Source organism: Miniopterus schreibersii (assembly GCF_964146895.1).
Source record: "Miniopterus schreibersii genome assembly, chromosome: 6".
In the NCBI taxonomy this organism is placed as follows: Eukaryota; Metazoa; Chordata; class Mammalia; order Chiroptera; family Miniopteridae; genus Miniopterus; species Miniopterus schreibersii.
The window spans coordinates 81,922,614-81,948,627 of NC_138107.1; the positions used below are offsets into that span (position 1 = coordinate 81,922,614).

Here is a 26,014-nt window from a genome sequence, read left to right on the forward strand (position 1 = left end):
CTGCCCACCATGCCACTCGTGGGGGATGGCATTGTTCTGTCCAGCAGCTCAGGTGCAACTTTTTAATCTCTTTCTTAATCATAGTAAAGCATAACAGAAAACGTATCATTTTAACCATTTTAAGTGTGCGGTTCAATGGCATCAAATACATTTACATTGTAGCACAACCATCACCACCACCCATCTCCAGGACTTTTCTTTCACCCCAAACCGAAACTGTGTACCATTAAACACTAGCTCTTCATTCCCCTTCCCTCAGCCTCAGGCAATCATCATTTTTTTCTTTTTTGAATACACATAACATAGAATTTAACCATTTTTAAGTGTACAGGTCAGGGGCATTAGTACACTCATAATGTTGCACAACCAATCTCCAGAATTCTTTTCATCTTGCAAAACTGAAATTCTCTACGTATTAAACACAACGCCCTTTTCTTCCCACCGTCCCCTAACCACCATTCTACTCTCGTTTTCTGCAAGTTTGACTGCTTTAGATACCTCATAGAAGTGGAATCATACAGTATTTGTCCTTTTGTGTCTGGCTTATTTCATTCAGCATCATGTCTTCAAGGTTCACCTGTGTTGTAGCTTGTGTCAGAATTTCTTCCTTTTTGAGGTTGAATAATATTCTATTTTATGGATATATCACATTTTGTTTATCCATTCCTCCTTTGATAGACACTTAGATTGCTTCCAGTTGCACAGAGTTTTTGATTAAGGTGGATCACACCAAGTTTTAGAACTGGAGAATAACTCAGTGAGGTCTAACTGACCACAGATTCTGCAAGGGTGAGGTGTGTTGGTCCAGTTTTCTAGGAATAGAGAGTGTCTGCAGTGTATCTGACACTCGACAGGCTGTCAGTGAATGTTAGCTGAATGGATTCTCTCATCCTACCTGGTCATTTTTGCAGGTGAGAAAATGGCTATTCAGAAAACCAAGTGATTTCTCCAGCTGGATGCAAATCCTGTTTCTATCATTTACTAATTGATCTTGAACACTTACTTAACCTGGCACAGTCCTGGCACAGTGGAGGCACTCAACAGATGAGAGCTGTTCAGGCCGCAGACCCTGCGGCTCAGCATTGGCAATGCCAGGACTGTGTCCTAGTCCTGTCTCCCATCCATTTCATTTAGAAACAAGTAGAAAAAAAACAAGCATTCATTGGGTGCCCCTCTCATACCAATTGAGGAAGGTCCTTATACATTTTTGTTAATGAAACTTTCTGGAAAACTATTACTTTTATTGCCCAGTTTCTACATCTCAGCCATCAGCAAGGATAGAACTGACATAGACATAGTGAAGGGAAGGGCTTGTCACTTCTGTGTCTACCCACCACACAGTCCAGACAAAACCAGAGCCGTGACACAGAGGGGAAGTGGGAACAATCGGGGACACTTCCCTGGAACTTCTTGGGGCAAGTCTAAAGCTGCCTGTGAAATTGCCCTCTTTTGCCCCAAGCACAGATACAGGCAGCCTTTCAGGGGAAGGAAATTGTCTCCCTCAGGCCCGGAGAGTCTGTCTGGGCCAGTCCACTGTGATGATAAACGGACCACCGGGCACTCTGGGGCCCTGTCCCCCAGCTCCTGTTCTAAAGTCAGAGCTGACTCTGAGGGCCCAGGTCCTGTTTGAAAGGAAAAAGGTAAAGGTTACCGACAATATGTGTAAACCTACTTAATATTCAGAATCATCTAGAATGTTCCAGAACTAACTTTTGGTAAGGAAATTCACTCTAGGAAAATCCCTACTTCAAAAATAGGGAAAAGCAAATCATCAGAAACACCCCTTGTGAGGGGCACACACTCAGCTAGATTCTTACCCAGGACAGTCGGCGCTTGTAAACAGGTTCAAAGGGGCTATTACTCGAGAGCCGTTAATGCTTATCACCTGGGAAATCTGGTTGGGAGGAGCAGCTAAAAATATAGGGCTTTTTCTACCGTAGAGGCTGCCCTTGAGTATCGTCTGGGAGTTTTTATAACTCCTGCAGCCGAAGCTGCACCCTGGGCGAGATAAAATTCGACTTTCGGGGGGTAGCCTCAGTTTTTCCTAAAGCTCTGCAGATTCTAGGAGGCAATCAGTGACAAGCTCCACTGTCCTAAAGGGAATTTCCCCCCCTTTGTTATAAAGTAAACAACAGGCATTTAAAGGGAGCACAGATTACCTCTCTGTCTCCCATGGAATATATAACAAAATGATGAAAAGCTAAAATCCTCAAGGACTGAATCCAAACCCTGGCTCTGCCCTTTCTCTATAGAACCTTGGATGAATTACTAAACCTTTATGTTCCAGTTTTTTCACCTGTAAAAGAAATAGGATTGTTGCAAAAATTAAATAAGATTATCCATGCAAAATACTTCGCAAAGGCTAGGCATCCAGTCAGCTCCCAGATGAGAGCTATTATTATTATTATTATTAATTATTATTAGTATTCTTGGTATCATTTGAACAAGGCCAATAATTTCCAGTAGGTTTTAAAGTATCATAACATTGTTGTGCCCTCTAATCTATGTTCAAGTATTAGTTTCAAAACTTACTTGAACTTTGCAGTTTAGAAAGCATGTATCTTGTAGTTTTTAGTTTACCTGACATACCTGGGTGTAGCTGGGATTCACTTCTAATATCATAAAGGGATTCAGTGGTGGGGTGAGGTTATCTTCAGAATCCTGGTTTGAGCTGAGCCCAAGGGGACTGATTTAGGGGCAGGGCGCAGGGCGGGCCCGGCCTCCGGAGCCAGGCCTGTGGTCAGCTGCGTGCCGTGGACAGTGAGCAGCTGACCCCACTTCGTCCTTTGCAGACGAGCCTAATTCAGAAGAAAGCAAGCGGGACACTAAGGACGACTGGCGATGGCGTCTCCGCCAGCCTTGGTGCTCCAGAATGGAACCGGGAAATCAGTGAGTCCTTTGAGCAGCCAGAGTCGATGTTTCAAAGCCAAACAGTAAATCCTTGTCTTTGCCCGAGGACAGGCCCCAAGCTCCCACTAAGAGCCTGTTTACCCTCGTGTTTAAAATCAGCTTCATTATTTGGTTTCCTAGCTCACAGCAAAGGTGGGGGTGGGAGGGGATGGATGTGACAGGCACAAAGGAGCCGGGAAAGAAGCCCTCAGTCGATTAATTAGTGTGAGGCCAGTTAGAATGGTGCAGACTCGCCTCGGCCCCCCTGGCGAATTTCACTCATAATTACGGCCCCGCACTGATGAGCCTGGATGGCAGGAGCATTTCCTACGTTTGGTAAAGCGCCTAAGTAGATTGTCTGACGCCTGGCCCTCATAGACAAAGGGAGTACTCAGTTACGATAATTGAGTTTTTAATGGTTTTCACTAACCTAAAATATACGTAGTGTAAAATTCACCATTTGGATCATTTTTGAGGGTACGATTCATTGGCATTGAACACGTTCACGATGTTGTGCAACTATCACCACTGTCCATTTCTAGAACTTTCTTATCCCAAATAGAAACTCTGTGCCCATGAAACAACAACTCCCCCTTCTTTCTGGCAGCCTCCAGCCCGCTTCCTGTCTGTGCACTTGCTGGAATCACACAATATCTGTCCTTCCGCGTCTGGCCCATTTCACTGAGCAGAATGTCTCCCAGGTTCACCCATATTGTTGAATGAGTCAGAATTTCACTATCATTGGCTTTTAATACGTAGAGAAAAATCTTGTACGATAGCTGGTCTCTTGACAAAAATGAGATGACACTTTATGAAAAGTGCGAACCATCCATACTCAAAGAATTAGGAAAAGAACAAAGGCGTGAAGAGACCTGGCGAGCATCTCTCCAACCCAAGCAAGCGGAAAGCTTGTTCCAAAGGCGAGGAGTCTTTGTTTTGCTAAACTGATACAAAATAACTCATAATGATTCTTGGGCTTGAATTGGCGGCACCCCTTCCCCCAAAAAATAGGACACATGGAGAGAGGCTGTGGCTCAGGTCTGTGGTTTCAAATGGCAAAGTCACAGAGGCATAGTCATGCCTTAGTTTTCTCTACATGCTGCCTGAAGGACTTGTGTGTGAGCATGTGTGTCTGTGATCATGTGTGTGAGAGTGTGTGTGTGTGCGTCTGTGAGCGTGTGTGTGTGAGCGTGTGTGTGTGTGCGTTTTTGTGAGCGTGCATGTGAGCATGTGTGAGCACGTGTGAGCGTGTGTGTGAGCATGCGATGTGTGTGCATGTGTGAGCGTATGTGAGTGTGTGTGCGTGCGTGTGTGTGAGTGTGCATGCATGTGAGCGTGTGTGTGTGTTGGGGGAGGCAGCGTGAGCCATTCCTTTAAACCACACTTTAAAATATTTTCTTCTGCAACAAGCCCTTCCATCCCCTTGGGAGCAACAAGCAATGTTACAAGTGCGCCTTCAGCTTTATCACGGGGCTTCCAGTTCTGTGCTCGCCCCTGAAGCTGCGAGCGGGAGATGAGCCGGGGCGCTGGCAGCCTGCAGCAGCCCACAATAAATATGAGTCTCTGCAAAGACTGAGGCCTTTGTGCTCCGCAGCAGAGGATAAATCACTCAGCCCCTGCCCCGGGTCTGTTTATAGCCTCCTAGAGGGTGCTGCAAATGCAAATGCCCAGAGAGAAAGGGTGAGAGTTAATCTACTTGTGATTTCTTTTCTTGGGCAGGCGGGAGTTGGGAGGGCAGGAAGGGAGTTAAAAAGGGAATGAAAGCAGGGTTTAGGGACCTTTGTCATCTTGGAGAGGTCCTGTGTTTAAAAAAAAAACGTGTCCCTGAGACAAAGGGGAGGGGAGGGAGCCACAGAGGAGCTCCAGCTAGGGTTACAGTTCAATACAACTTTGGCCACTTAGAGAGCTGGAGAGCTCAGCCTGGGGTGAGTTAACCCTCGCCTTCCCAGGCTCTGCTTCACCCTGTTAGCAGACTGACCTGGTCTGCAGGAACCTCCACCACTGCTCATTCTGCAGACACGCAGAGCCCAGGGGCCTAAAGCATGAGCCCCGCCAGTGGCTCTCCTCAGTCTTGTGGCGGAGAAGGAACCACATAGAGATTTCTATAGCATTGTAGGATCACCGCCCGCCCTAGTTCCTTTATCATGGATTATAGATGGAAATGTGCCCAGGAGCTCCTTACGAAGATTTGTCAGTGTGCAGATAAAGTCCATTTGCTTTTGAACAAATAGAGGTTTCAGTCTGGCTATTTCCCTGCCCTACTGAGGAGGAACCCGGGACACAGATGCCCACACAACAGGCACCACTACCAGCCAGCATGAGCTTGGCACCCTGTGTGGGGCTCTTTGCATGGACCTTGTTATTTAGCCCCGTGAATGAAGATGAGATGTGGATAGCTGTACTTTCCCTACATAGCAGCAGACACAGGGGAGTCTTGGCAAGTTCAATTCCCTGCCCAAGGTCGGGCTCTCAGACCAGGCACCTGCCTGGGCAGCCAGTCCGTTCCCGCCACCCCGAGTTGGGAGTGACGCAGGGGCTGAGGCCTCTACGAGGAACCCGCTGTTCTCTCCCTGGTGACATGCTCTGTCCCCAGGTAGATCTGCGCTCCTGGGAGGGTTTACCTCAGGTGGAAACTGCATCTTCTGTTCAGATTATAAAACTGCTGCTATAGGAATTCAACCTCTACAATCTCTTGAAAAATCACATATGGAAACCTTATCCTATGGTCTCTCTCCCCTCTACCTAAGTAACAAGATGACCATAAACAGTGTGCTATATATAGATTTCAGAGAGGAGAGAAGTTTTCCTCAAATCACACATTTCACTCTCTGGGCACAGATTGGGACCAGGCCTCCAGTACCACAGAAGGAAACCTTTGCGTTCACCCAGTCAGCAGGCCCCACGCTCTTTGAGAAGGTCGGGTTTCTGGGGAGCGTCCCATCAGGCTGGCCCATCTCATTTTACCCTCCGGACGGTGCCTCTCCCTGCTTCTCTCCAGCTCCCCAAGCCCACGGCTGACCGTGGGACAATAAATAATTTCTGGTGGAGATCTGACTGTGCTGAGATCAACAATGGTATAATCAGAGAAGCAACAAGATATGCCCTTGGGGCTGCACATTGTTTTCGGTACAATGAGCGGAACCGCTTAGCCTATGCATTTCCATATTTAGCTCCGGATTACCTAATGCCGCGGAGTGCACTCACTTTCATCCGCAGTGAAACGCTGCCCACCGAGAGCGCGGCCTTGTGTAGATTCTTTACTTTAATGTATACAGCCTCACTGCCTTGCAGTTTTCAAGTAGAACAGCTTGACCTTGAGGGGCATTATCAAAGTGACTCAGGAGATGGGAAGTCAGCTAATGTCTTCCAGCTTCCTCCTCTGGCTTATTAACATTGTCCAGGTTGAAGCTTCATTTTGTTTCAGGGTTAGAGTTCCAAGTAAATTGGCACGAAGAGCACTAGGCTTTTGTCTCTAGGGCCTTGTTTCATATCTGTCCTATCTTGAGCACCTACTGTATACAGACCAATTACCACGAGAATTACCTATGAGACAGTTTTTGTCTCAGGAAAAGAGACTAGAAAGTGTTGCAGCTCATTGGATAAGCCATATAGTTCCTTACTGGCCAGGGCATGATTAGGTTAAGGAAACAGTCACTGCTGATGTGTACGTGGGTGCATCTGTGTTAATGGGCCATTATTTGGTGTCTTTATTATTTCAAAATCGCTGGTGCCCTAGAACAGAGAGCCCTCGGGTGAAGTGTGGGTGTGATCGAGTCTGTGAATAGGAAGTACTTTGGCCGCAGAAATCAGTGGCCACGTTTTGATGTTGAGCGAAGGCTTTTAGGTCGTCGCTGGACTGAAGTGACGCGCGCTCTGCGGAGAAGCCGGAGCCTCGCCGAAAAGGCCCAGCCGACTGTCGGCAGAGTGCGGGCTGGGAGCTACTCTAACAGGCGTGCTCCTTGTCTGCGCTCCCACGCGAGGCAGTAAAACACGTCGCTTGTCCCCCGTCGTGAGGAAGCTTTCCTCGGCCGGGCTTCGTCCGTGTCAGCAGGTCGACCTTTCCCTCTGACAGAATCCATGCCCTCAGAGCTGCCCTCTCTCATTTCTGACTGATCTCCACTGTATAGCGATTCCTTACCCTGTAGCTTCAAACCTCCTGCTTTCTAGGCTGTTCATCCTGCACAGTTCGTTTGTACTTGAAAGTATCACGGTGCCAGGGGAGCTGGGAGAGTCCCGGGCAGTGGCTCGGAGCGCCTGGTTGGGAAGGGGCCGTGCAATGGGAGGGCTCCGCGGAGAGTCATGCAGCTAGCGCAGGGGCTCACCAACCGGGCGGCCCGCCTGGGTGTGGGGTGCTCGAGGCAACCGAGAGCCACGCACTGGGGAGGGGACAGGAGGCCCGAGCCAGCCTTGAGAGATAAATGGCAGGTGGCTGAGCGCCGGCGTGTAGGCCACTGGAAAAGCACAGCCTGGGGTGTGGTTGGTGAAAACAGGAAGGAGCAGGCTCAGCACGTGGGCGGACAGACACTAATTCACGTGCCGTCGGTGGCCATCCTGACACACGGAGGTGCCTAGTCAGTGAGAGCTGTCATCTTTGATGGCTCCTACCCTATACCTGCTGAAAACCACATTTAGTCCCGAGACAAGGTCAGCAGTAAACCTCTCCTGCTGTTTAAAGATACCGCATTAAGGACGAAACCCTTTGAACAGTGGAGCAGGGTTTCAGAGCCCAGGCCCCAGGCAGCTGATCCTGGTTTGAATGCAGCCTAGTCGCTCATTGTCCGACCTTGGGGGGCGATGGAACCTTTCTAAGTCCAATAAAATGGGATTAATAATGGGACGCACCTCCTGGGGTTGCTGTGAAGATTAAGTGAGATAATGCATACAGAGCAGGGAGCTCAGTACCTAGCAATAAACATAATAACAACAACAACAATAATAATAATAATTAATAATAGTGGTGATGGCAGTAATAAATAGCAATGAAGAGGAGTTAAACTTCAGATGATCTAATAATATACGTTTACTTTACTGATCTTTTATTTTCTTTCCTATATACAAAACCCTTTGGGCTTTATTTAATTTTCCTTAATTACCATGTTTCGAATTACACCAGCGGCGGCGTGATTATAATTGAGATGAATCAGTTTCTCATTTTCAGGTACTTAAAGCTTTGCCAGGACATCGCATCTCTCCACCACCTGTCAGGCTTCACGTTTTCCTCTGGAATTAGAGCCGTGTCTAATCGTATCTGTCTGCTTCCTTGGGACCTGGAGAGTGAAGGGGCAGTGAAAAACCATGCTAAGTAAAGTTAACGTGAAGAAGGAAAACACGAAAAGAGAGTTGGTGAAAAGGAGGGCCCCTGAGGGCTCATTCTCAAGGGAGTGGCTGACAAACTTCCTCGGCTTCCCTGCCTCCTCAGGGCCCATGGGAGCCTGGTGTAGGCTTTACTCTGGAAGGCTCTGACAAACTCTCTGGTGGCCCATTTTGAAGATTTAAACATTTTACATTTCTGTGCATTCAGTAATCACAGAGATTGTCCCCTAAAACGCTTGCTTCCTTGCTTTTCTTTTTTCTGGTAGCTAGAAACGATGACAGAATTAAAGATACAGAAAAAAAAATCAATGGTAGGTTTCAAATTAGTATGGAGAGATATTTCAGTATGCAACAAGACCTCTGCATGGGCATGTGTCCGCCTCTTGTATATTTTTAAATTTTTATTTATTGATTGACTGGTTTTAGAGAGAGAAAGGGAGGCAGACAGAGAGACAGAGAGAGACAGAGACAGAGAGAACCATCAATTTGTTGTTCTACCCATTTCTGCATTCATTGGTTGATTCTTCTAAGTGCCCTGACCGGGGATGGAACCTGCCACATTGGCGTATCGGGGTGATGCTCTAACCAACGGAGCTACCCGGCCAGGGCTACCTCTAGTATTTTAAGAAGAGCTTTTGCAGATGAGAACATTGTCAATGTAATTGAAAGCTCTAAGCACGAGTTTTAAAATAAATATTTAACAAAGCAATAGAAATTTTTTCCGGCTGTGTTACTATTACGGAAGGGACTCGTGAGAAAATTTTTCATTGTTCTAACTAAAGGCAATATAAGAGATTAATTTTAGTGTTATCTTTGTATGAAACTTCCTTTTAAGTATTGTAACATTTTTAGATTTATTTACATTTACATGCATCAAATTATTCCTCCCAATACCAATATGAAGGAAATAAAGGCGGTTGGTTTCTGTGACAGTCGTCAGAAGTGCAGGAAGAGTGGGCCTGGTTGTGTTAAGAACCTCCATGTGGTAATGCTAATCCTGTCTCTTAAAGCTTGCTTGTGTCATTTAGATTCCCGTAGACTGCCCTTTCACAGACATTTTCTGCTTAAGGTCTTTGGGAGAAACCAAACATTCCCAATTGTCTTCAAGCAAAGATTATTATTATTTCTCTTTCTACTCAGCATTGCTGTCTTTAACAAAAATCTGGTTCCCCTCTCCATTCCCCAAGTGTCTCTTCCCGGAGGAACTGCGCAGCGCTCCCCTTCCTAGGCCTGGCTGCCCGGTGTCCTCCCTGGGAGGAACCTCCTAGCCTCGTCCCGGGAAGATGAGCGGCCACGGGGGTGGCTGAGCAGGCACAGGTGTCATTTGTCACAGCTCCAGGGGAAGGCCACGTTCCGGACATTTTTTACTGATGTTTTATGTTTTGAAAGGATGTCAGAAGGTAAATGAGGCTGAAGCCTCCCACTTTTTAACTCTCTTGCTCGGATGTCGCAGAGCCATCAACGCTGACTTCCACGAGTGGCCCAAGGTCAGCCTCCGCCATCAGGGAGGGAGACTGACCAAGAGCTGATGGATCAGCAACAGAGGCTGCGCTTCGCTCTACTTAGACTGTCTGTCCCTCTCCCCCTCTCTCCCTCCTTCCCCCCTTCTCTCTCTCAACCGTGTGCCTGCCTTTCTCTCTCCCTCTTATGTGATCTTCCGCCTTCCTCTTCTCTCTTCGCTCTCCTCTTGTACTCTCTCTGCCCCCTTTTCCTTCCTCCATCCCTTCCCTGTCCTGCCCACCCCGTTCATCTCCTCTCCCTCCCCCTGTCTCCCTGACCCCCGCTCCCCACCCCTGACGGTGCTGGCAACAGATTTTGTCATGTTGATGATTTAGTGTATTTTCAGTCCCATCCTCTGTGGCATGGGCTACATTATATTAACTCGGGCAACACACAGTTCCCACAATCAGAGCTTTTGTTTCCAGCCTGAGGGTGTGGCCCGAGACCCCCGGCTCTCACCCCTTTCTGTGGCTGCACCTTCCTCCCCCTCGGATGGGAATGGAGGAAGGAGAGAGATTAACTTGGAGATCAGACTTCTGATACCTTATCTCCAGGCTGCAGCAGGAAACTTTACTCTAAACCCTGTTTAGTGGCTTATTTGGAAGGAAGATAAAGCTTTCTTTCATTTGAAAATGTATTCTGTACTCTCGCAGCACTCTGTAAATAATTCTAACACTTACATTGTTACCCTGACTTTTATCATCTCTCCCCCTTACTCCATTGTGAGCACCTAGAGGAGCAGGGGTCACGTCTTACTCGTTTCTGAATGCCCCCTTTCACACAGTGACTCGCACATAGGATGTGCCCCTAAACCTTTGTTAAACACATTATATACAATGCAGCCACTATGAAGACTGAGAAAGAACCAGATTTACATTTCAGAATTATGTGTATTTATATGCATTGAATGGAAGAACAAAGTTGTGGATCAAGCGCAGAATCTCATTTCTGAAAGATGCAATTATGCCCTAGAACATAGCCCAGAATCATGCACACTACATGCTTACCGAGTCACCTCAGCATGGCATTTGGGGACAAAAAGATGGTCTCTGTGGAGGAAGAGGGAACTTCTTGATTCAGACTCTGATTTGTTAGAATTTTGTTTTCTACAGCACAAAATAAAGCTGACCAGTGTCAACTTGGCCAATCCCTGCCCCACTCGGATACACAGTGCCCCTGCCCAGACTTCCCAGGAGAGGGGCTTATCTTTCTTTCACCTCTGCTCTCATCCCTGCACCTCAGCTCTGACAGTCACCTCTGTCTTCTTTAAAGCTCATCATTGCTAGCTATGCCCCTCTTGTCACGCCAGGCTTCCTCCCTCCACCTTCTCCTTTCCGACACAACCAGCCTGTCCATTCATGGATGGATGGATGGGTGGATGGATACATGGATGCATGGATGCATGGATGGATGGATGGATGATGCATGGATGATGCATGGATGGATGGATGATGCATGGATGGATGGATGGATGGATGATGCATGGATGATGCATGGATGGATGGATGGATGGATGGATGGATGATGCATGGATGATGCATGGATGGATGAATGATGCATGGATGGATGGATGGATGATGCATGGATGGATGGATGGATGATGCATGGATGATGCATGGATGGATGATTCATGGATGGATGGATGGATGCATGCATGCATGGATGGATTCATGGATGGATGGATTCATGGATGGATGGATTCATGGATGGATGGATAGATAGATGGACTCATAGATGGATAGATAAATGGATAAATAGATTCATGAATGGGTAGGTGCGCAGATGGTTGCATCAATCAATCAATCCTCCCTTGTCCTACATCTCTCCCAGTTACTGCTCCACCACTCTCCTTCCTTTATAGCCCAACATCTCCAAGTGTATACTCCTCTGTTACCCCACTTCCAAATCAGTCTGCACCACTCTTTAGTCACTGGACTGGAATTCCATTACCCCTTCCATTCCCCTGAGACTGTTTCTGGAAGAGATGGGAAGTATATGCCTGGTCTGTGCTCCAGGAGCCTTGGAACCCTACCAAGCCCCTCACCTCTCCCACTTAGGAGTGCAGTCCCTCCACAGTGTGCGCCACAGATTTCTGTGCTTCCCAAAGCATTGCAGCTCTGACTTTGCTTTGCTGATTTTCTTTGCCAGGGCTTTTTGGTGTCCTCATTGCCCTGGAGGTGCTGTGGCCTGCCGGTCCCCACTCCACTGAGGTTGCAATATACTAGCACTGAGATACTCTAAAGCCACTTTCTTGTGGCCAGACGCCGACTTGTCCCTGGACGCTGGAGCCTGGGAGAACATTTTGGCCCCATCACCTGTCAATGCTGCATAAACCGGAGCCCAAAGCTGCACAGCTGGGCAGTTCCAGCTCCCCACACAGCTCTCTGAGTTAACTGCTCAGTTTTCCTTCCCAGATCCTATGCCCGACAAGCCCTTCTGTGAAGAATGTCCTACAGTGACCACAGTCTTCACGTGTCCAAAACTGAGGTACCCCCTCCCGCTTCTCTACAGTCCCCTCAGGAATGGGAAGAAAACGTGAAAGAGTGGGGATGTGGGCAGGCCTGGGGCTCTGAACCAGTGCTGTCTGTCACGATGGTCCCTGAGGGCTCTGTCTGTGCAGAGGACAATGGCTGGAAACTAAAACCCGCATTTCCCCTCAGAGCTCTGACCCTGACGAGAACAAGATAGGGAGCCCCAGCCGTCTACCATCTAGATGAGCCGGGCCAGCAGATAAGCCCTGTCTCCTTTCACCGCAGATCCCCAGAGGTGTCTCTAAGTATTTATCTGGGTGTGAGGAAGACACGTGCAGAGGCCACCAGCTTGCCGGGGAGGCCTGGAACCGCCTGGCCACCGTCGCTGCAGCCCCAGCAGCAGAGGCGGCTCTACGCCCCCGTTGCCCCACCAGCCACCTGGGGAAGAAAATCGGAAGGATGAGCTCTGGCCGATTCTTCCCAGAGGGAGCTGCCTCACTGCCTTTTAACTCAGGGGAGCAGCACCCCTCATGCCTGAAGCGGGACGTGAGAGAAAAGAGGGGAGCCCTGCTCCCTTGTCCTGAAAGCCCAGACAGCCCCCGCGACTCCCCCTCCTCACCAGCTCAACACCACTCCTCCCCGAGGAACTTGCCGAGGGCTTGGCCTCAGCTCCCCTGCAGGTTGCACTGGCCCAACTTGCCTCCCCACCCTCAGTTTTATAGCCTCTGTCGTATTCTCTTTGCCGACGCGGGGATGGCCTTTGGTCTCATTACACCCTTTGGTGGTTGTACCACCCACAGAATGTGGAGGATTCTCGGCCATCAGACCTGTCCTCACTCCAGCCTGATCGCCCATCCCAGCGCCACCTCCCCATCTGGGTGTGTGTGCACGTGCCCTGCCCCCTGCAGCTCCTCTCAGCTCCTCTCAGGGTCCTTACCCTGTGCCTTTGTTTACTCTTTTCTATCCCGATGTTGTCATCTCCATCCCACTCCTTTCTCTACGTTCAGCCTCCTGATCATCCATAAAGATTCAGCTCCGCGTCACCTCCTGCGTGCGGCCTCTCCCTGCCCTGGAATCGGCCGCTTTCCTCCTGGGCCTCCTCTCTCCCACTGCTGAATATTTACCAGCCGTGTGGCCTAAACACTGTATTGTACTTATTTGTTTATACTTGTCTTTCAACTACACAGGGAGCTCCTTGGGGGAAGCGATCATGTTTTATTCATTTTTTAAATTCCTAGCTTGTAAAACAGAACTTGGCAGGAGTGCTTGTGTCCTCAGAAAAAGGGGGGAAGGAGGGTTCTTGTAGGAATGAATGTGAATGGGCTTTTAAACTGTACATTGGTGTACAAGGGTAAGTTATTGTACCCACGGCACCCCAGTGTCACACTTGGCATTTGGAAGGCAGGTTTTCAAATAAAGAGATGAGTGGTTTCTGGAAAAGGCGGAGGAGTTGGAAAAGCAGAGGGTCCTTCGTCCAAAATAAAGACAAGAAGTCTTAAATAGTAGCTATATCAAGACTTGGAATTTGGAAACGCTAATGACAGGAATTAGATCAAAAAGAATAAACCATAAAATCAGTAGGTAGGATTTTGAAATGTGAGCAGGATTTACAAACAGATCCTCTTTGAATGTGAATCTGAATTTTAATTCTTCCCCAGTTTCTACAGCATCTCTGCGGGATGGTTCTCCAGGCCGAGGCCTCTCAAACTACCTACCATGAGGGGGGGGTGGGGGCGTGCGTGTGTACGTGTGCTTTCCAATCAGTCACACACTGACACTTTTGAAAAATACAATAACAAAAAGAATTACTAGAAAAATAAATAGAAGAAATCAGGCAGAATACAAGTCCAGATGTATCATTAGATTCGACAGATCTCATCCTGTCAAAATGCTATAAAAGTTCCTACATGCTTCCTCTCGATTCCACCCTGACCTTGTTGCAGATCAGTAACCAACAGCGTGCAGACAGGCTCCTGTTTGTTTACCCCTCAAATAGCACCAAATTAGATTATTGTATATTTTCAATAACAGACCTTGCAAGGAATGGGAAAGTTCATGAAAAGAGGACACCCATGTATAAATACTACAGCGGTGGAGATCTTAAGGGCATAAATTGATAGGAAAATAAATACTTTAGGCAAAATTTGAAACTATAGAACACAACTCTCCAAATGGTGAAAAGTTCTTTTTGTGGGTATTTCTCCCCAAAGTGGAGTGAACTCTTGATCGTCTCAGAGAATAGTCATTTTCAGTGCGGAAGTTGTAAATGGGTCCTGGGCCCTTGCTTGTTAACAGTAGGGTAGCAATAGGCGAGAACATCAAGCCAATAAAATTAATTAGCAGCATGACAGGCTCTAATAGATTTTTTGGTGTCCTTGCTCTGTCATCTGAGCACAGAATGAGCTGTTATCATCACTGAGCTGCAAACCTCTCATTTTGGCCTCAGATAATTATAGCAGCTAACGCAGTGCATGCTACAGTAGTTTTCAGGAACCGGTTTAGGGTTAAAGTATCATATTTAAAGGACTTAACTATGATCCACGGCGGGGGAGGGGGTGTGCAAGTTGTGGCCATCCAACTTTTATCTGTTTTCTAGAGTGGCCTGGAAAAATTTGGACTCCTAGGGATCTATTTTCTGAACTATTTCAGAAAACAGGCAGCTTTTACAACCTAGTTTCTCTACCACGGACTCTGGGGTTTGAAAGGCTCTCAGTTGGCGACGGGCCATCCTCTGTTGGAAGGGGGCCACAGTTCTTTGTCTCTCGCCCCAGATGAAATTCTTCAAGCCCCTTAACTCAAGCTTTTCCTCACATGAAGAATTTAGTTTCAGGTTTCGGCAAGTGAGCAAGCTTCGCACTTGAAGTGAGAAAAAGGATTGTTGGTTTTCTCATTAAACCCTATTGCAGCGAGCCAGATGGAGTTGGCATGTGTCCGCCACCTCCGTCCCTCCCTGCGTCCTGCCTCTTGGTGCAGATCATGCCCATCCATTGCCTTCTGATTTACTTTTTTTAAAATGTTTTTATTAACTTTAGAGAATGAGGGGGGGAGAGAGAGAGAAAGAGAAACATCAATTGGTTGCCTCCTTCCTGCACTTACCCCGACCAGGGATCGAACCCTCAGCCTGGGCATTTGCCCTGGGTGGGAATCAAACCTGCAACCTTTCGGTGGATGGGATGACACTCAACCAACTGAGCCACACCAGCCAGGGCTGATTTACTTTTTAATTTCATACCCATTCATATCCTTCAGTTCTTCCTTCTTAATTTTGTGTACCATTTGTCCTTTTAAAACGTTGATCAGAGTATTAAGCAACTATCAAATATAACCACTCAGTGTAAGTTAAATGTTAGCCCATCCTTTGGGACCATGTGCCACGTATAATTTTATGAAAATATCAATGAGTACATGTATTTTTCTTTTTGAGGAAATGTAGTTTAGGTTTTACATGTTCAGAATGCTGTCACATCAATTCTAACTTCCTTCAGCATTTCTTATTTGGGTACTAACTCTGTATGCTGTGCAGATACCCAGGCCTCTTATAAAATTGTTCCATTCATAAAAGTACGGAGACTAGGCCTTGCTCTTGTGGGTTTTTAATGACAACTGCACTTAAACCTTGTGAAGCTAATTTCTTATTGAGATGACCACTTTCTTAAGTAGAACAGATGTGACCACAAAGGGCATTTGAAAAGAAAATATGAACGTTGGTTCATGCCTGACAGTGATCTTAATGCTGAAAACCTCGAATGTCTGAAAGTTATTTGATGCCATCTGTGAAATGTGCTACTGAGAAGGTTAATGACGAAACCCTGCCTGTTTCTCATCTGCGGGACATAAAGCGCACGTAGAACGAATGAGGATTATTAAAAGAAAAGAAGCGATTATCTGATGGTTCTTCAATTTCAGTTTCGCCTTTTGCTAGCTGCGTCTAAATCCTATTGTGTTTGCGACTGGACTTTGGAATGAGGCTCCAGCGCTGGGTTTTCACGGTCTGCCTGATTCTCACAGGGTTGCCCCCTTCAACCCCGCAGAAGCCCTTGCGGCGCTGGGTGGAGGGTGTGCCACATCGTTCAGCCCAGCGCAGGGGATTGTATTTATTTTTCATTTTACGTTATTTCAGCTGTTTTCACTTGTTTCTTTATTGTCTCTGGCCTCCCGCAGAGTTGTTCTTTCAGGCATTGCCGGGAGGGAAGGGGGACGCTCCCTTATGAACTCCTTAGCACACAGGCCCCAAGGACTTTCCCTCTCTCAGCGGCTCAGAGGGCTGCTCCCCACGGACACTGAACCCACCGTGGGCCTGAGCCGTTAGCTCTGTGCGCGGCTGTTACTGTGTTAAAACAGATAAAATCATTTCAAAGTTTTCTGTGCGTCCTTACCATAGCCTGTTAGATAGCCTAAGTGAGTTATGAGCCTTTGTAAAAAAAAAAAAAAAAATTGTTGGTTTTTTTTTTGTTTTTTTTAATAAATTAGTATTTGGGGAAGAATTTAGTTCCATACTTTAATAACTGAGTTCTTTCTAACTTAGCAGTTATATTTACATCAACTCTGTCACTTTTTTCCAGTTTTATTAAGATATAATTGACACATACCATTGTATTAGTTTAAGGTATACAACATATATATGTAGTGTTATGGTGTGCTAACTGTATACAGTGTGTTAACCAAAGTTAGGTTAACATCCATCACCTTGCATAGTTACAAATTATTTTTCTCGTGATGAGAAATTTTAAGATCTGTATTTCCAGTTTTCACTGTATGAATTTTGGAGTATCTTCTACCATATCGTGGTATCGTATCATATCATTCAAGGAAACAGCAGACGATGTTTCTGTGTGAACACTCTGATTCTGTTGGTAACTGTGGTCATGATATTATCCAACTAGGGAGACTCTAATACATTTGGGGGGGTTGATAATTAATGTATACGACACTCTTTCTCTTTGCTCAAAATCCCCATTGTATATAAATATGTTAAGTATTATCATCATTAATAAAAGAGAGACTCCGTATTCTCATAGTAGAGTTAGTGAGCGCGTTAGCATGATAACTGCTTAAAACTAGAGACGACTTGGAGGACAGCAGTGCCTGACATGCTTCTCGTTGATGTCTCAGGACTACCTGGACTGCATCCGGGACCAGACGAAACTTCCTCTGGGGACGGAAGAAAGATCCGCCCTTTTTGGGAACATACAGGACATCTACCACTTCAATAGGTAAGTGGCTACTCCAAAGACTGTTCTCATATCAGGACATCAGGACTTTCTCTCAGTGCGTGCGGCCTAAGGAGACTTTCCCGGGAACCCCTGATTTGACTTCATAAAGTGGTGTGGGCTCTCATGCCATGAAGTCTGCTAGCTGGAAGCACTCTTGTTTGTGTACGAGCCTCGAACGGATTCAGTATCCTGTCCCGTTCAGTCCTCCTGGCTCAGAGGAGAGCCGTTTGCCCTGACAGCATTGGCGTCTGTCTTCTACAGCATAATGTGAACAGAGCATCCGAAACCTGTGCTGGCTTGGTCTGCAGCAGCCCCACCTCCACTGCACTTTCTAAGAAGTTTCTTCTGCCTAGGAAGTGGCCAGGACACAGTAAACACACAATAAATACTTTAAGTCATACATATTAATTCATATTAGTTCATAATTAAAATTAAAAATGATTAATGTAATTCAAACATGTACGAAGTCCCTACTGTGTCGTAGGCACTGGGCTTAGACAATTTCCGTCGTAAGTAAGACAGACAGGGAGCTGAAGGGGCTGGGCAGCCAAGTCGCTTATTATAATGTAGTGTCATCCTTTTGGGGGACCAGGTAGTAGGCAGGTTAAGAGCACAGACTCTGGTTTCCAGAGCATCTGGGTTTGCATCCCAGCTGAGCCATGGATCTATCCTTCAGTGAGCCTTTAATGGGGTAGAATAAATAACTTCCTCAGTTCACGTCTTTGCTCAACTCTTCCTGTCTCAATGCATTTACCTGACACCCCCCCCCCCCACACACACACCCCTTACCTGTGCTGTTCTTTCTTTTTCTTCTGGAATTTAGCATTTTCTAACATATGATATGATTGGCTTTTTGGTTAAGTCTCTTGTTTGTTTCTTCCCCACCCACCCCCACTTGCAGCTGAGGGCAGGGATCCATCTGTTTTTTACTGCTCAAGTACCTAAAACAACACCTGGCCCATACTGAGCATCAGAACTTTTGTGGAATGAATGAATGAATAGAAAAAATAAGAATATCTACCTCATGTGGGTTATTGTGAAGCTTCAGTGAGCTGATCCCCCTAAAGTGCCTAGCTCACTGTCAGCACAGAGTAAACACCCAAATATTAACCAGTGACATTGATTTTGTTACAGTAAAATCCCATTATGAAGTTCTACAGTGTCCTGTCATCGTGTGACTCAACCACAATGCAAATTACAAATCCTCCCCCCCTTTTTCGTACATGAAATTGGTACATGTGAGCTCTCTGAGGGCAGGATCCACATCTCCTTTACCACCTGTGAGTCCCTAACCCCTAGCACAGTCTGTCCTCTGGGAGACGTGTTCTCCAAATTGCATCAGCTCTTCCTTCCGTTTTGAAAACCTAGGATGTCAAAAATGCCAGTGTCGCAACATCTCTGTCACCTGATTCAGTAGACTTTGAAAACCAGTTTGCATGTTCCAAGACCACCGGTGGTTCTCAACCCGGGCTGCACACTGGATGGAATCACCTGGAAAGCTTTTGTTAAAAAAAATGTATATATATATGGTGGATCCTACCCCCAGAAATTCTGATTAATTGGACTGGTGTGGGGCCATGGCATCAGGAATTTTTTAAAGTCTTTGGATGTTTGTAATGTGCACCACGGTTGAGAAACACTGTCTAGATCAAATAAACACAGTAATAAGAAAATAAAGGACATAAAAAAGCTGAACTAGGGAATATAGATGCATCGGTGTTAGAGCAGCTCCCCCTCCCCATGTTGTGGTCACTGACAGTAAAGTCCTCGAGCCTTCCAGAGCCCACCAGTGGCTCTGCAAGCTGGGAAGAGGGCTGTGGCCAGATGCTGGGAGGCCCTGGCCCACGCCTCCCTGTGGTTTGGCCATAAGCTGATGGCAGGGACTGTTTATCTAGGGCTTACTTCAGAGGCTATAGAGCTTCATGTGTGTGATCCCCTTATGTACTTCATCTGGGCCTCTCTAACTCCAAACCCATTGCGACATGATCCGGGAAGGGTTTTCCACTCCCTGGAGTCCAAATCTTCATGTGTCTCCTAATTTAAAGATAAGAATGGAGCCGCGCCTGTGTCAGCAACATGGGGCCTTGGCGGTGGAGCCCAGGCTGCAGCAGTTGGGAGACTGAGGAGACCTTTCTGGTCCTGAATGGGTCCTCTGCTCTTTTCTCTTTGGCGTCTTCTCAATGAGGAAGTGAGATGTGCCTAAAATCACCAGAGTCAGAGTGAATGAGTGCCTTGATGATGACATGTGAGGCGTCAGTGCAGTGGCACAATTCGGTGTGCCTGTCCCTTTTGTAGATCACATGTATGTGGCCCCCTGCGCATGCATTACCTCATTTAATCCTCTTAGCTCTCTGAGACAGATCAGATGCACAGCTTAGAAACGGGGGCACAGCTGGCAGACAGGGAATCAGTTGTACAGTGTAGAAAGTCCTTTGCTCAAGGACATAGAGCTGGAAATCCAGCCCAGCCTATTTTGAATACCTGGTTTTGTCAAATCTCCATTGGTATTATTATTATTATTTTCAAGAATATCTCCTTGTTAAACTTTTATAGTTGGATTGTCTGTACTCTTTTGTGCCTATTCATTTTTATTTTCTTTCTCTTAAATCTGGAGTCTAAATTTAGAGCTCAGATGTCTTTGCTATTATATTTGGTTAAATAAGTACTGATGTGACTTTTTATGTTAATGCCTCTTATGAATCCTTGATTATATACCACCCCACATCAGTTGATTTCCAGCAAATCTATGGTGTGGGCTTGAAGTAATTTTAAAGTTTCTATTATTAGTTCAGGTCCAGGTTTTTCAACATCATATAATATTATTGTGACCAACTAAGCAATATTTAAATCTGCAAAATTAAAGAGGGCAAAAAGGAAATGGTTTTATGCTGACCTGAAAAATTCAACTGACTAGATTTTGTTTTTCAGGAAATATTTCCAAAATACAGAAAAGCATAGAATAATATGATGAGCACCCAGACCCACCCCCACTCTGTCAAAGCCTTTCCTTATGCCATATTTGCCCTAGAAATTCTTTAAAGTGAAATGACATTACAAATAAGGTTGAAGCCCCATGTGTACTCCCCTCAATTGCATCTCACTCTGGGAAAATGGCAAAGGGATGGTAAACCAGTTCTCCAGGGTGAGGACAAGGGAGGGGAACCTGAGACTGATAGTGTTTGCCAATTACTATGGTGCAAACACTTCCAGCACAGCAGATGTCAAGCTCCTGACAAAACATCACTGAACACGGAATTAATTAGGAAGGGATATGCAGAATTGGCTCAGGCAAGCCAGTGTAATCTGGCTCAATATGCCACCATAACTGTAACTACTATCCAAGACTTGGTGTTTCATTCCCAAGTATGATTTTGTTGCCATGACTATATTTGTAAGTATTTATTTAAAATATGTAACATGCTTTCGCTTATTTCAAACATAGCATAAATTGTGTCAATTTTTTACAAACCTTTTTCACTCAGTTTTTAAGATTTATAGCTCTATTTATAGCTATAGTGTTTATTTTAACTACTGTGTACTATTCCATTGGGGGAATATATTACTTTGCCTTTTGCTGATTACAGTAAGACCCAGGATCATTTCTTATTCATCGGCTCATATTCATTGCTCATTTGTCTGTCAAGATGGTTCTTTTTCATATTGTTGTATAGGAGTTGTTGATGAATTCTGGCTGGTGATCCTTGTGGATTATGTAAGTTGCAAATCATGTCCTAGTATGAGACTTTTTTTTTTTTTAACTTTAACTGTGGTTTCTTTGAAAAGAAGCTGTATGATACATAAGTTTAACTACACTAAATAAATATCCTTTTTATAGTATGTGGGTTTTGTGTTGTGTTTTAAAAATTATCTCCTCAGTTCATAAATTAATTTTTTCCTAAAAGTCTTAAAATCTTGCTTTTTACATGTATCCTTAATTTAACTAAAATTGATGGAAGTATAGTACATGTTAGGAAATCCAGATTCTTATTTTCATATGACTAGCCAATGGGCCCATCCCCACTGGTTGAAAATACATCCTTTCTATTGAAATTGGTATTTAATTTATAGATTAATTTTGGCAGAATTGACATCTTTACAATATTGAGTCATCCCATCCATAAACATATATCTCTTTAATCAAGCCTTTTTAAATGTCCTATAATAATGTTTTATAATTTCTTTATCATTTTCACACATGTCATTGTTAAATTTTCTATTTTTTAGTTGGCTATCATTGTCACCTAGGAATGCTTTTGATTTTTATATGTTGATAATGTATCCAACTAACTTTCTAAACTTTCACACTAGTTCTAGTGGTGGTTTATAGATATTTTTTAAATTTTATTTTCTATGTAGACAGTGGTATCTGAAAATGAGGAGAAATTTTTTTTGTCTTCCTTTACAGTTTTAACTCTTTTTTTTTTTTTTCTTGTCTTATTACTTTGAGTCAGTCCCACCATATAATGCTGATTCGATGTTAGCATCTGTATCTTCTTTCTGACATTAGCAGGAATGCTTTAACTGTTTTACCATCAAGTATGATGTTTGCTCTGGGGTTTGGATAAACACTTTTTCCTGTTTTGCTAGGATATTATTGTGAATGAATTGGATTTTATTGAATGCTTAATATGCCTCTAAGAGTATTAGCATATGATTTCTCTCCTATTCATACTGGTGAATTGTATTAATAGGCATTCTGATTTGAATCATAGATACATTACTAGATTAAGCCCCACCTGGTCATGATGTCTTATATATTTATGCGCTGATAAGCTTGATTTGTCTGTATTTTTTAAAGAATTTTTTCATTCATGTTCATAAGCGACAATGGTATATCATTCTTTCCTTGTACCGTCTTTGTTCAGTTTTGGTACGTGACTAGATTTAAATTGTTATTTCACAAAATCTTCCAACAGGAAATGTTTGGAATGCAATCGAGACTTCATTTTTGTTTTCTCTTTTTGTGCCAAAATCTCTCTTTCTCTCCTAACCCCTATGCTAGCGTAGATATTTAAGTCTCTGGTTTGGTGTCTGGAAGAAATCCCCCAATGGTCAGGAAACTAGGTCAGTCAAAAAAAAAACCCCACAAAAAAACATTCTCCCTGTCTTAACTTTCCCCTAAAACCCCCAAAACATTTATTTATTTGTTTATTTATTTTACTGCCAAGTAAAGAAGAAACTCCAACTACCCTACCCAGACAGCATCGCTGTCTTGGAATAGAGGAGTTATCCAAACTGTAACTTGAATCTTTCTTTAAAAGTCAAGAGTGAAGAAGAAGAGACCATTTCCTTCATGTTGAATTTCTATTTTAAAATTATTTTTTAGCAAATTAAAATTCTCAAATCTCCCCGCTTCAAAAGAGGGAGTGAACACTTCCTTTTTTCTTCAACTCGTCCTCAACACGTACGTGGAATCAGTACCGTGGGCGCAACGCTGGGCTAGGCCAGCGGAATAAAGATGAATGACACCCTGTAGGGCAGAGGCCGTAAGCCACGTAACGAGGAATGGACACGATGCGTGGGGGTCCTGAGAGCGTGCAGTTAATTTAATCCGAGGGGCTAGTGAAAGCTTCACAGAGCAAGTTACGTATATCTCAAGTACTGGGGCCATGCCTTTTTCCTCCCTTGAAATGCAACTCAGAAGATGAATCATGGGATACATATAACAATAAGGCAAGGGGTGGGGTGGGGGCAGTTACCTTTTCTTTCGGTGCATTTTCATACCACCAAAATGTCTTTAACTTCTGCACAGTGGTAGAAATATTTTTACTCACAGGGTTTCTTCATGTGAGCTTTTCAAGGCCAGTGCTAATCCATCCGTAAAGTAAGTGGAACATTTAGTAGTGTTCATGTCACCCCATTTTCTGTTCCCACGTGTCCTCTGCGATGCCGTGACCTACTTAGGTGGGCGGGAAAGGAGGTGGTGCTGAGTCTACTGCAGACCCGAAGGGGAGAGGCCCCATTCCTGCGTCTTGGTCAGTGGAAGGCTGTACAATCGTCAAGGTCAAAACAGTTTCCAACTTCAAGTTCACATCCGTGGTCAGAGAAGCTTTCGTATGTAATATGTCCTGTAGCAGAGAACACTGTTTCCTCTAATTGCCCATCCAAACCAAGGACTTGAGCTCAAGTAAAAAATCTTATTTTCTTTGTTATAGTCCTACTCAAAAAAGAGGAACTATTTGGTACAGTGACTCAGGGAAAAGAGAAAACGCCCCAAACCTGAAGGTAGGCTGACTCTAATAGAGTTCTGAGCACAAAGCGCAACCTGTGAGTCACCCTTCCCGCCAACGTACACGTGGAGTGGTGCGTTAGTCGCACTGATGCAGCGAGAAACCCGGTCCCCACCCTGTCAGGCTGTAACTCGAGAGGGACAGTCCTGTTTCTGCTCTTTATGGGGCCCCTTCAGTGGCTGCTCCCCCACATCCCGGCCCATGTGTGCGCCCGCAGCACGCGGCATATTATTCACAGCCCGTCTTCTTTCTGTGTCTCTCTCCCTGATGGCCATCGCATCCCAGACACGGGGCCCCCTTTCTCTGCCTCGCACAGGAACGCGCCAAGCTGCCCTGCCCTGGACCCACGGCCAGCTTCTTAAATGACTTTCTCTCCTGGCCGCCCCCCCATTCAAGCATCACCTCCTCGGGAAGCCTCCCCCGGCCGCCCCAAGCCCTCCGCCCGCCCCCCGCCCCCCGCCCCGGTGCTCTCTGTCCCCCCACCCCCTCGATTTGCTGTGTATCACACAGTACAGTGTGTTATCAGGTCGCTTTCTTACTTGCTTTGTTTTGTAGTGAAACCAGTACTTTATTATTTTTCACGTTTCTTATTAAGTGATAACGTGCTATGGTGTGTGGGTTTCTCCTGGGTTCTTAACCTTTGATTTTATTGTGTAAGAATACTTGTCGTGAGATGAGCCGCCCTAATAAATTTCTGAGTGTGTGATGCGTTATGGTTCACATGGGCGCAGTGGTGTAAGCGGATCCCTGGGGTCTAGTCGCCTTGTCGGCTGAAGCTTCGTGCTCGTTGATCAGCAGCCCCCCCATTTCCCGGCCCCCCACCATTCTACTCTCAGGCTAGGGGTCTGACGGGTTTTGGTCCCTCATATAAGTGGAATCGTCGCAGTGTTTGTCTCTCTGTGGCTGGCTTATTTCATGTAACACAATGTCCTCAAGTTTCATCCGTGGTATCTCATATTTCATGGTAGCATCTTCCACGTTCCGTATTTTCTACCCATTCGTGGATATTCGGGTTGTTTCTGCATCTCGACTTTGGTTAAGTGTTGCGAGGAACATGGGAGTGCTCAGATCTTGTCAAGATCCTGATTTCAATTCTGGGTAAATGCCCCAAACCGGGATTGCTGCATCCTATGGTAGCTCTGGTTTTTTAATTTTTATTATTTTTTGAAGAACCTCCATACTGCTCTGCACCATTTTGTGTTCCCAGGAACAGCGCACCAGGGCTCCAGTTCCCCACCTCCTCGCCAACATTTGCCGTCTTTTGTTTTATATTGTTTTTCATTTATTCAGTTGTTAACACTTACCACCCCGATGAGACCGCAGCGCCGGGCGACCAGCCTTTGTCTGTGTGCCTTACGCCCTAACCCCAGTGCCTGGAACAGCGCCTGACACAGGCGACTTTCAATAATTACGGTGTTGAATGGAGAGCAGGCGAGGTGGTGGGCCGGCCGTGTCCGGATGGCAGCCCTGAGGACAAGGGCATGAGCGAAATCCCATTACTTCCTCCTCGCTGTTTCCACTTTTAAGTGTGTTCATCCCATTTTAGAAAAGAGTTGGAAAGGAAAGCTGGCCAAGGGACTCACACAAGGCCTCCCCTGGAGGCAGGCACCATGCTGAGGCACCATGGTGCAGAGCCCAGCCCTCAGCTGCCTGAGTCACCCAGGAGACAAATCTCTCAAGAGATGAGTTTACAGTAGAGTGCAGAGCTGGCATTCAGAGCCCTGACGCTCACCCCAGCCGTGGCCGGTAATTATTAGTTGTGTGACCTAAGGTAAGCCGCCTCCCTTTTAACAAGCCATGATTTCCTCACCTTAAAATTAGGGGTTGGGATGGGAAGGTGCCTGAGCAACCTCCCAGACGTGTGGTTCTTGAGCAACGAGAGCCAAGCACTCATTTACCTGTGAGCTTTACCAGAGCCAGGGTGGGGCCCGAGACACTGCCTCCTGCCAGCAAGTCAACTCTGGGGATGAAATTGAAGCTCAAAGGAGAGCTTGATGAGCATGACTTTTAGAAAATAAGAGTTAAATGTTGTCAAGGAGTATTTTCTATTAAGCTATGAGAAGTGACCTGATGGATTCTGCTCAAAATTCTTCTGTGCTCAGAAAGAAGATTTATATTGAAAGACTGGACACAAAGCCTACAGCCAAAGCACGGCATCCTCCAGGAATGGGAAACACTCGTCCAGAAACCTTGCTTCTGCAGCTATTGTTTTTCTTCAACCTTTTATCTCCATCCAGTGTTTGGGTCCCAGTGATTAGATTTCAACTGTCTTTAATTTAATCATACCCATCTTTCTATAAAAGATTTTTTTTGGAATTATTATAAGAGTTTATTTGAGCCAAACTGATGACGTATGCCGGGAGCAAGATCTCTAATGCTCCTGTAAAAGATATTGATA

The 26,014-nt window shown here is 45.6% G+C and overlaps 1 protein-coding gene across 5 annotated transcripts in view; it reads left to right on the plus strand.

The window, feature by feature from the left end:
* PLEKHG1 (pleckstrin homology and RhoGEF domain containing G1) overlaps window positions 1–26,014 on the plus strand; it is a 189,950-nt gene that overhangs the window by 124,545 nt on the left and 39,391 nt on the right. For all 5 annotated transcript variants that reach the window (XM_081140662.1, XM_081140663.1, XM_081140665.1 and 2 more), the window contains one exon: window positions 17,286–17,386. In XM_081140662.1, coding sequence (XP_080996788.1) covers window positions 17,286–17,386 — 101 coding nt within the window. The remainder of the gene's footprint in view (window positions 1–17,285; window positions 17,387–26,014) is intronic.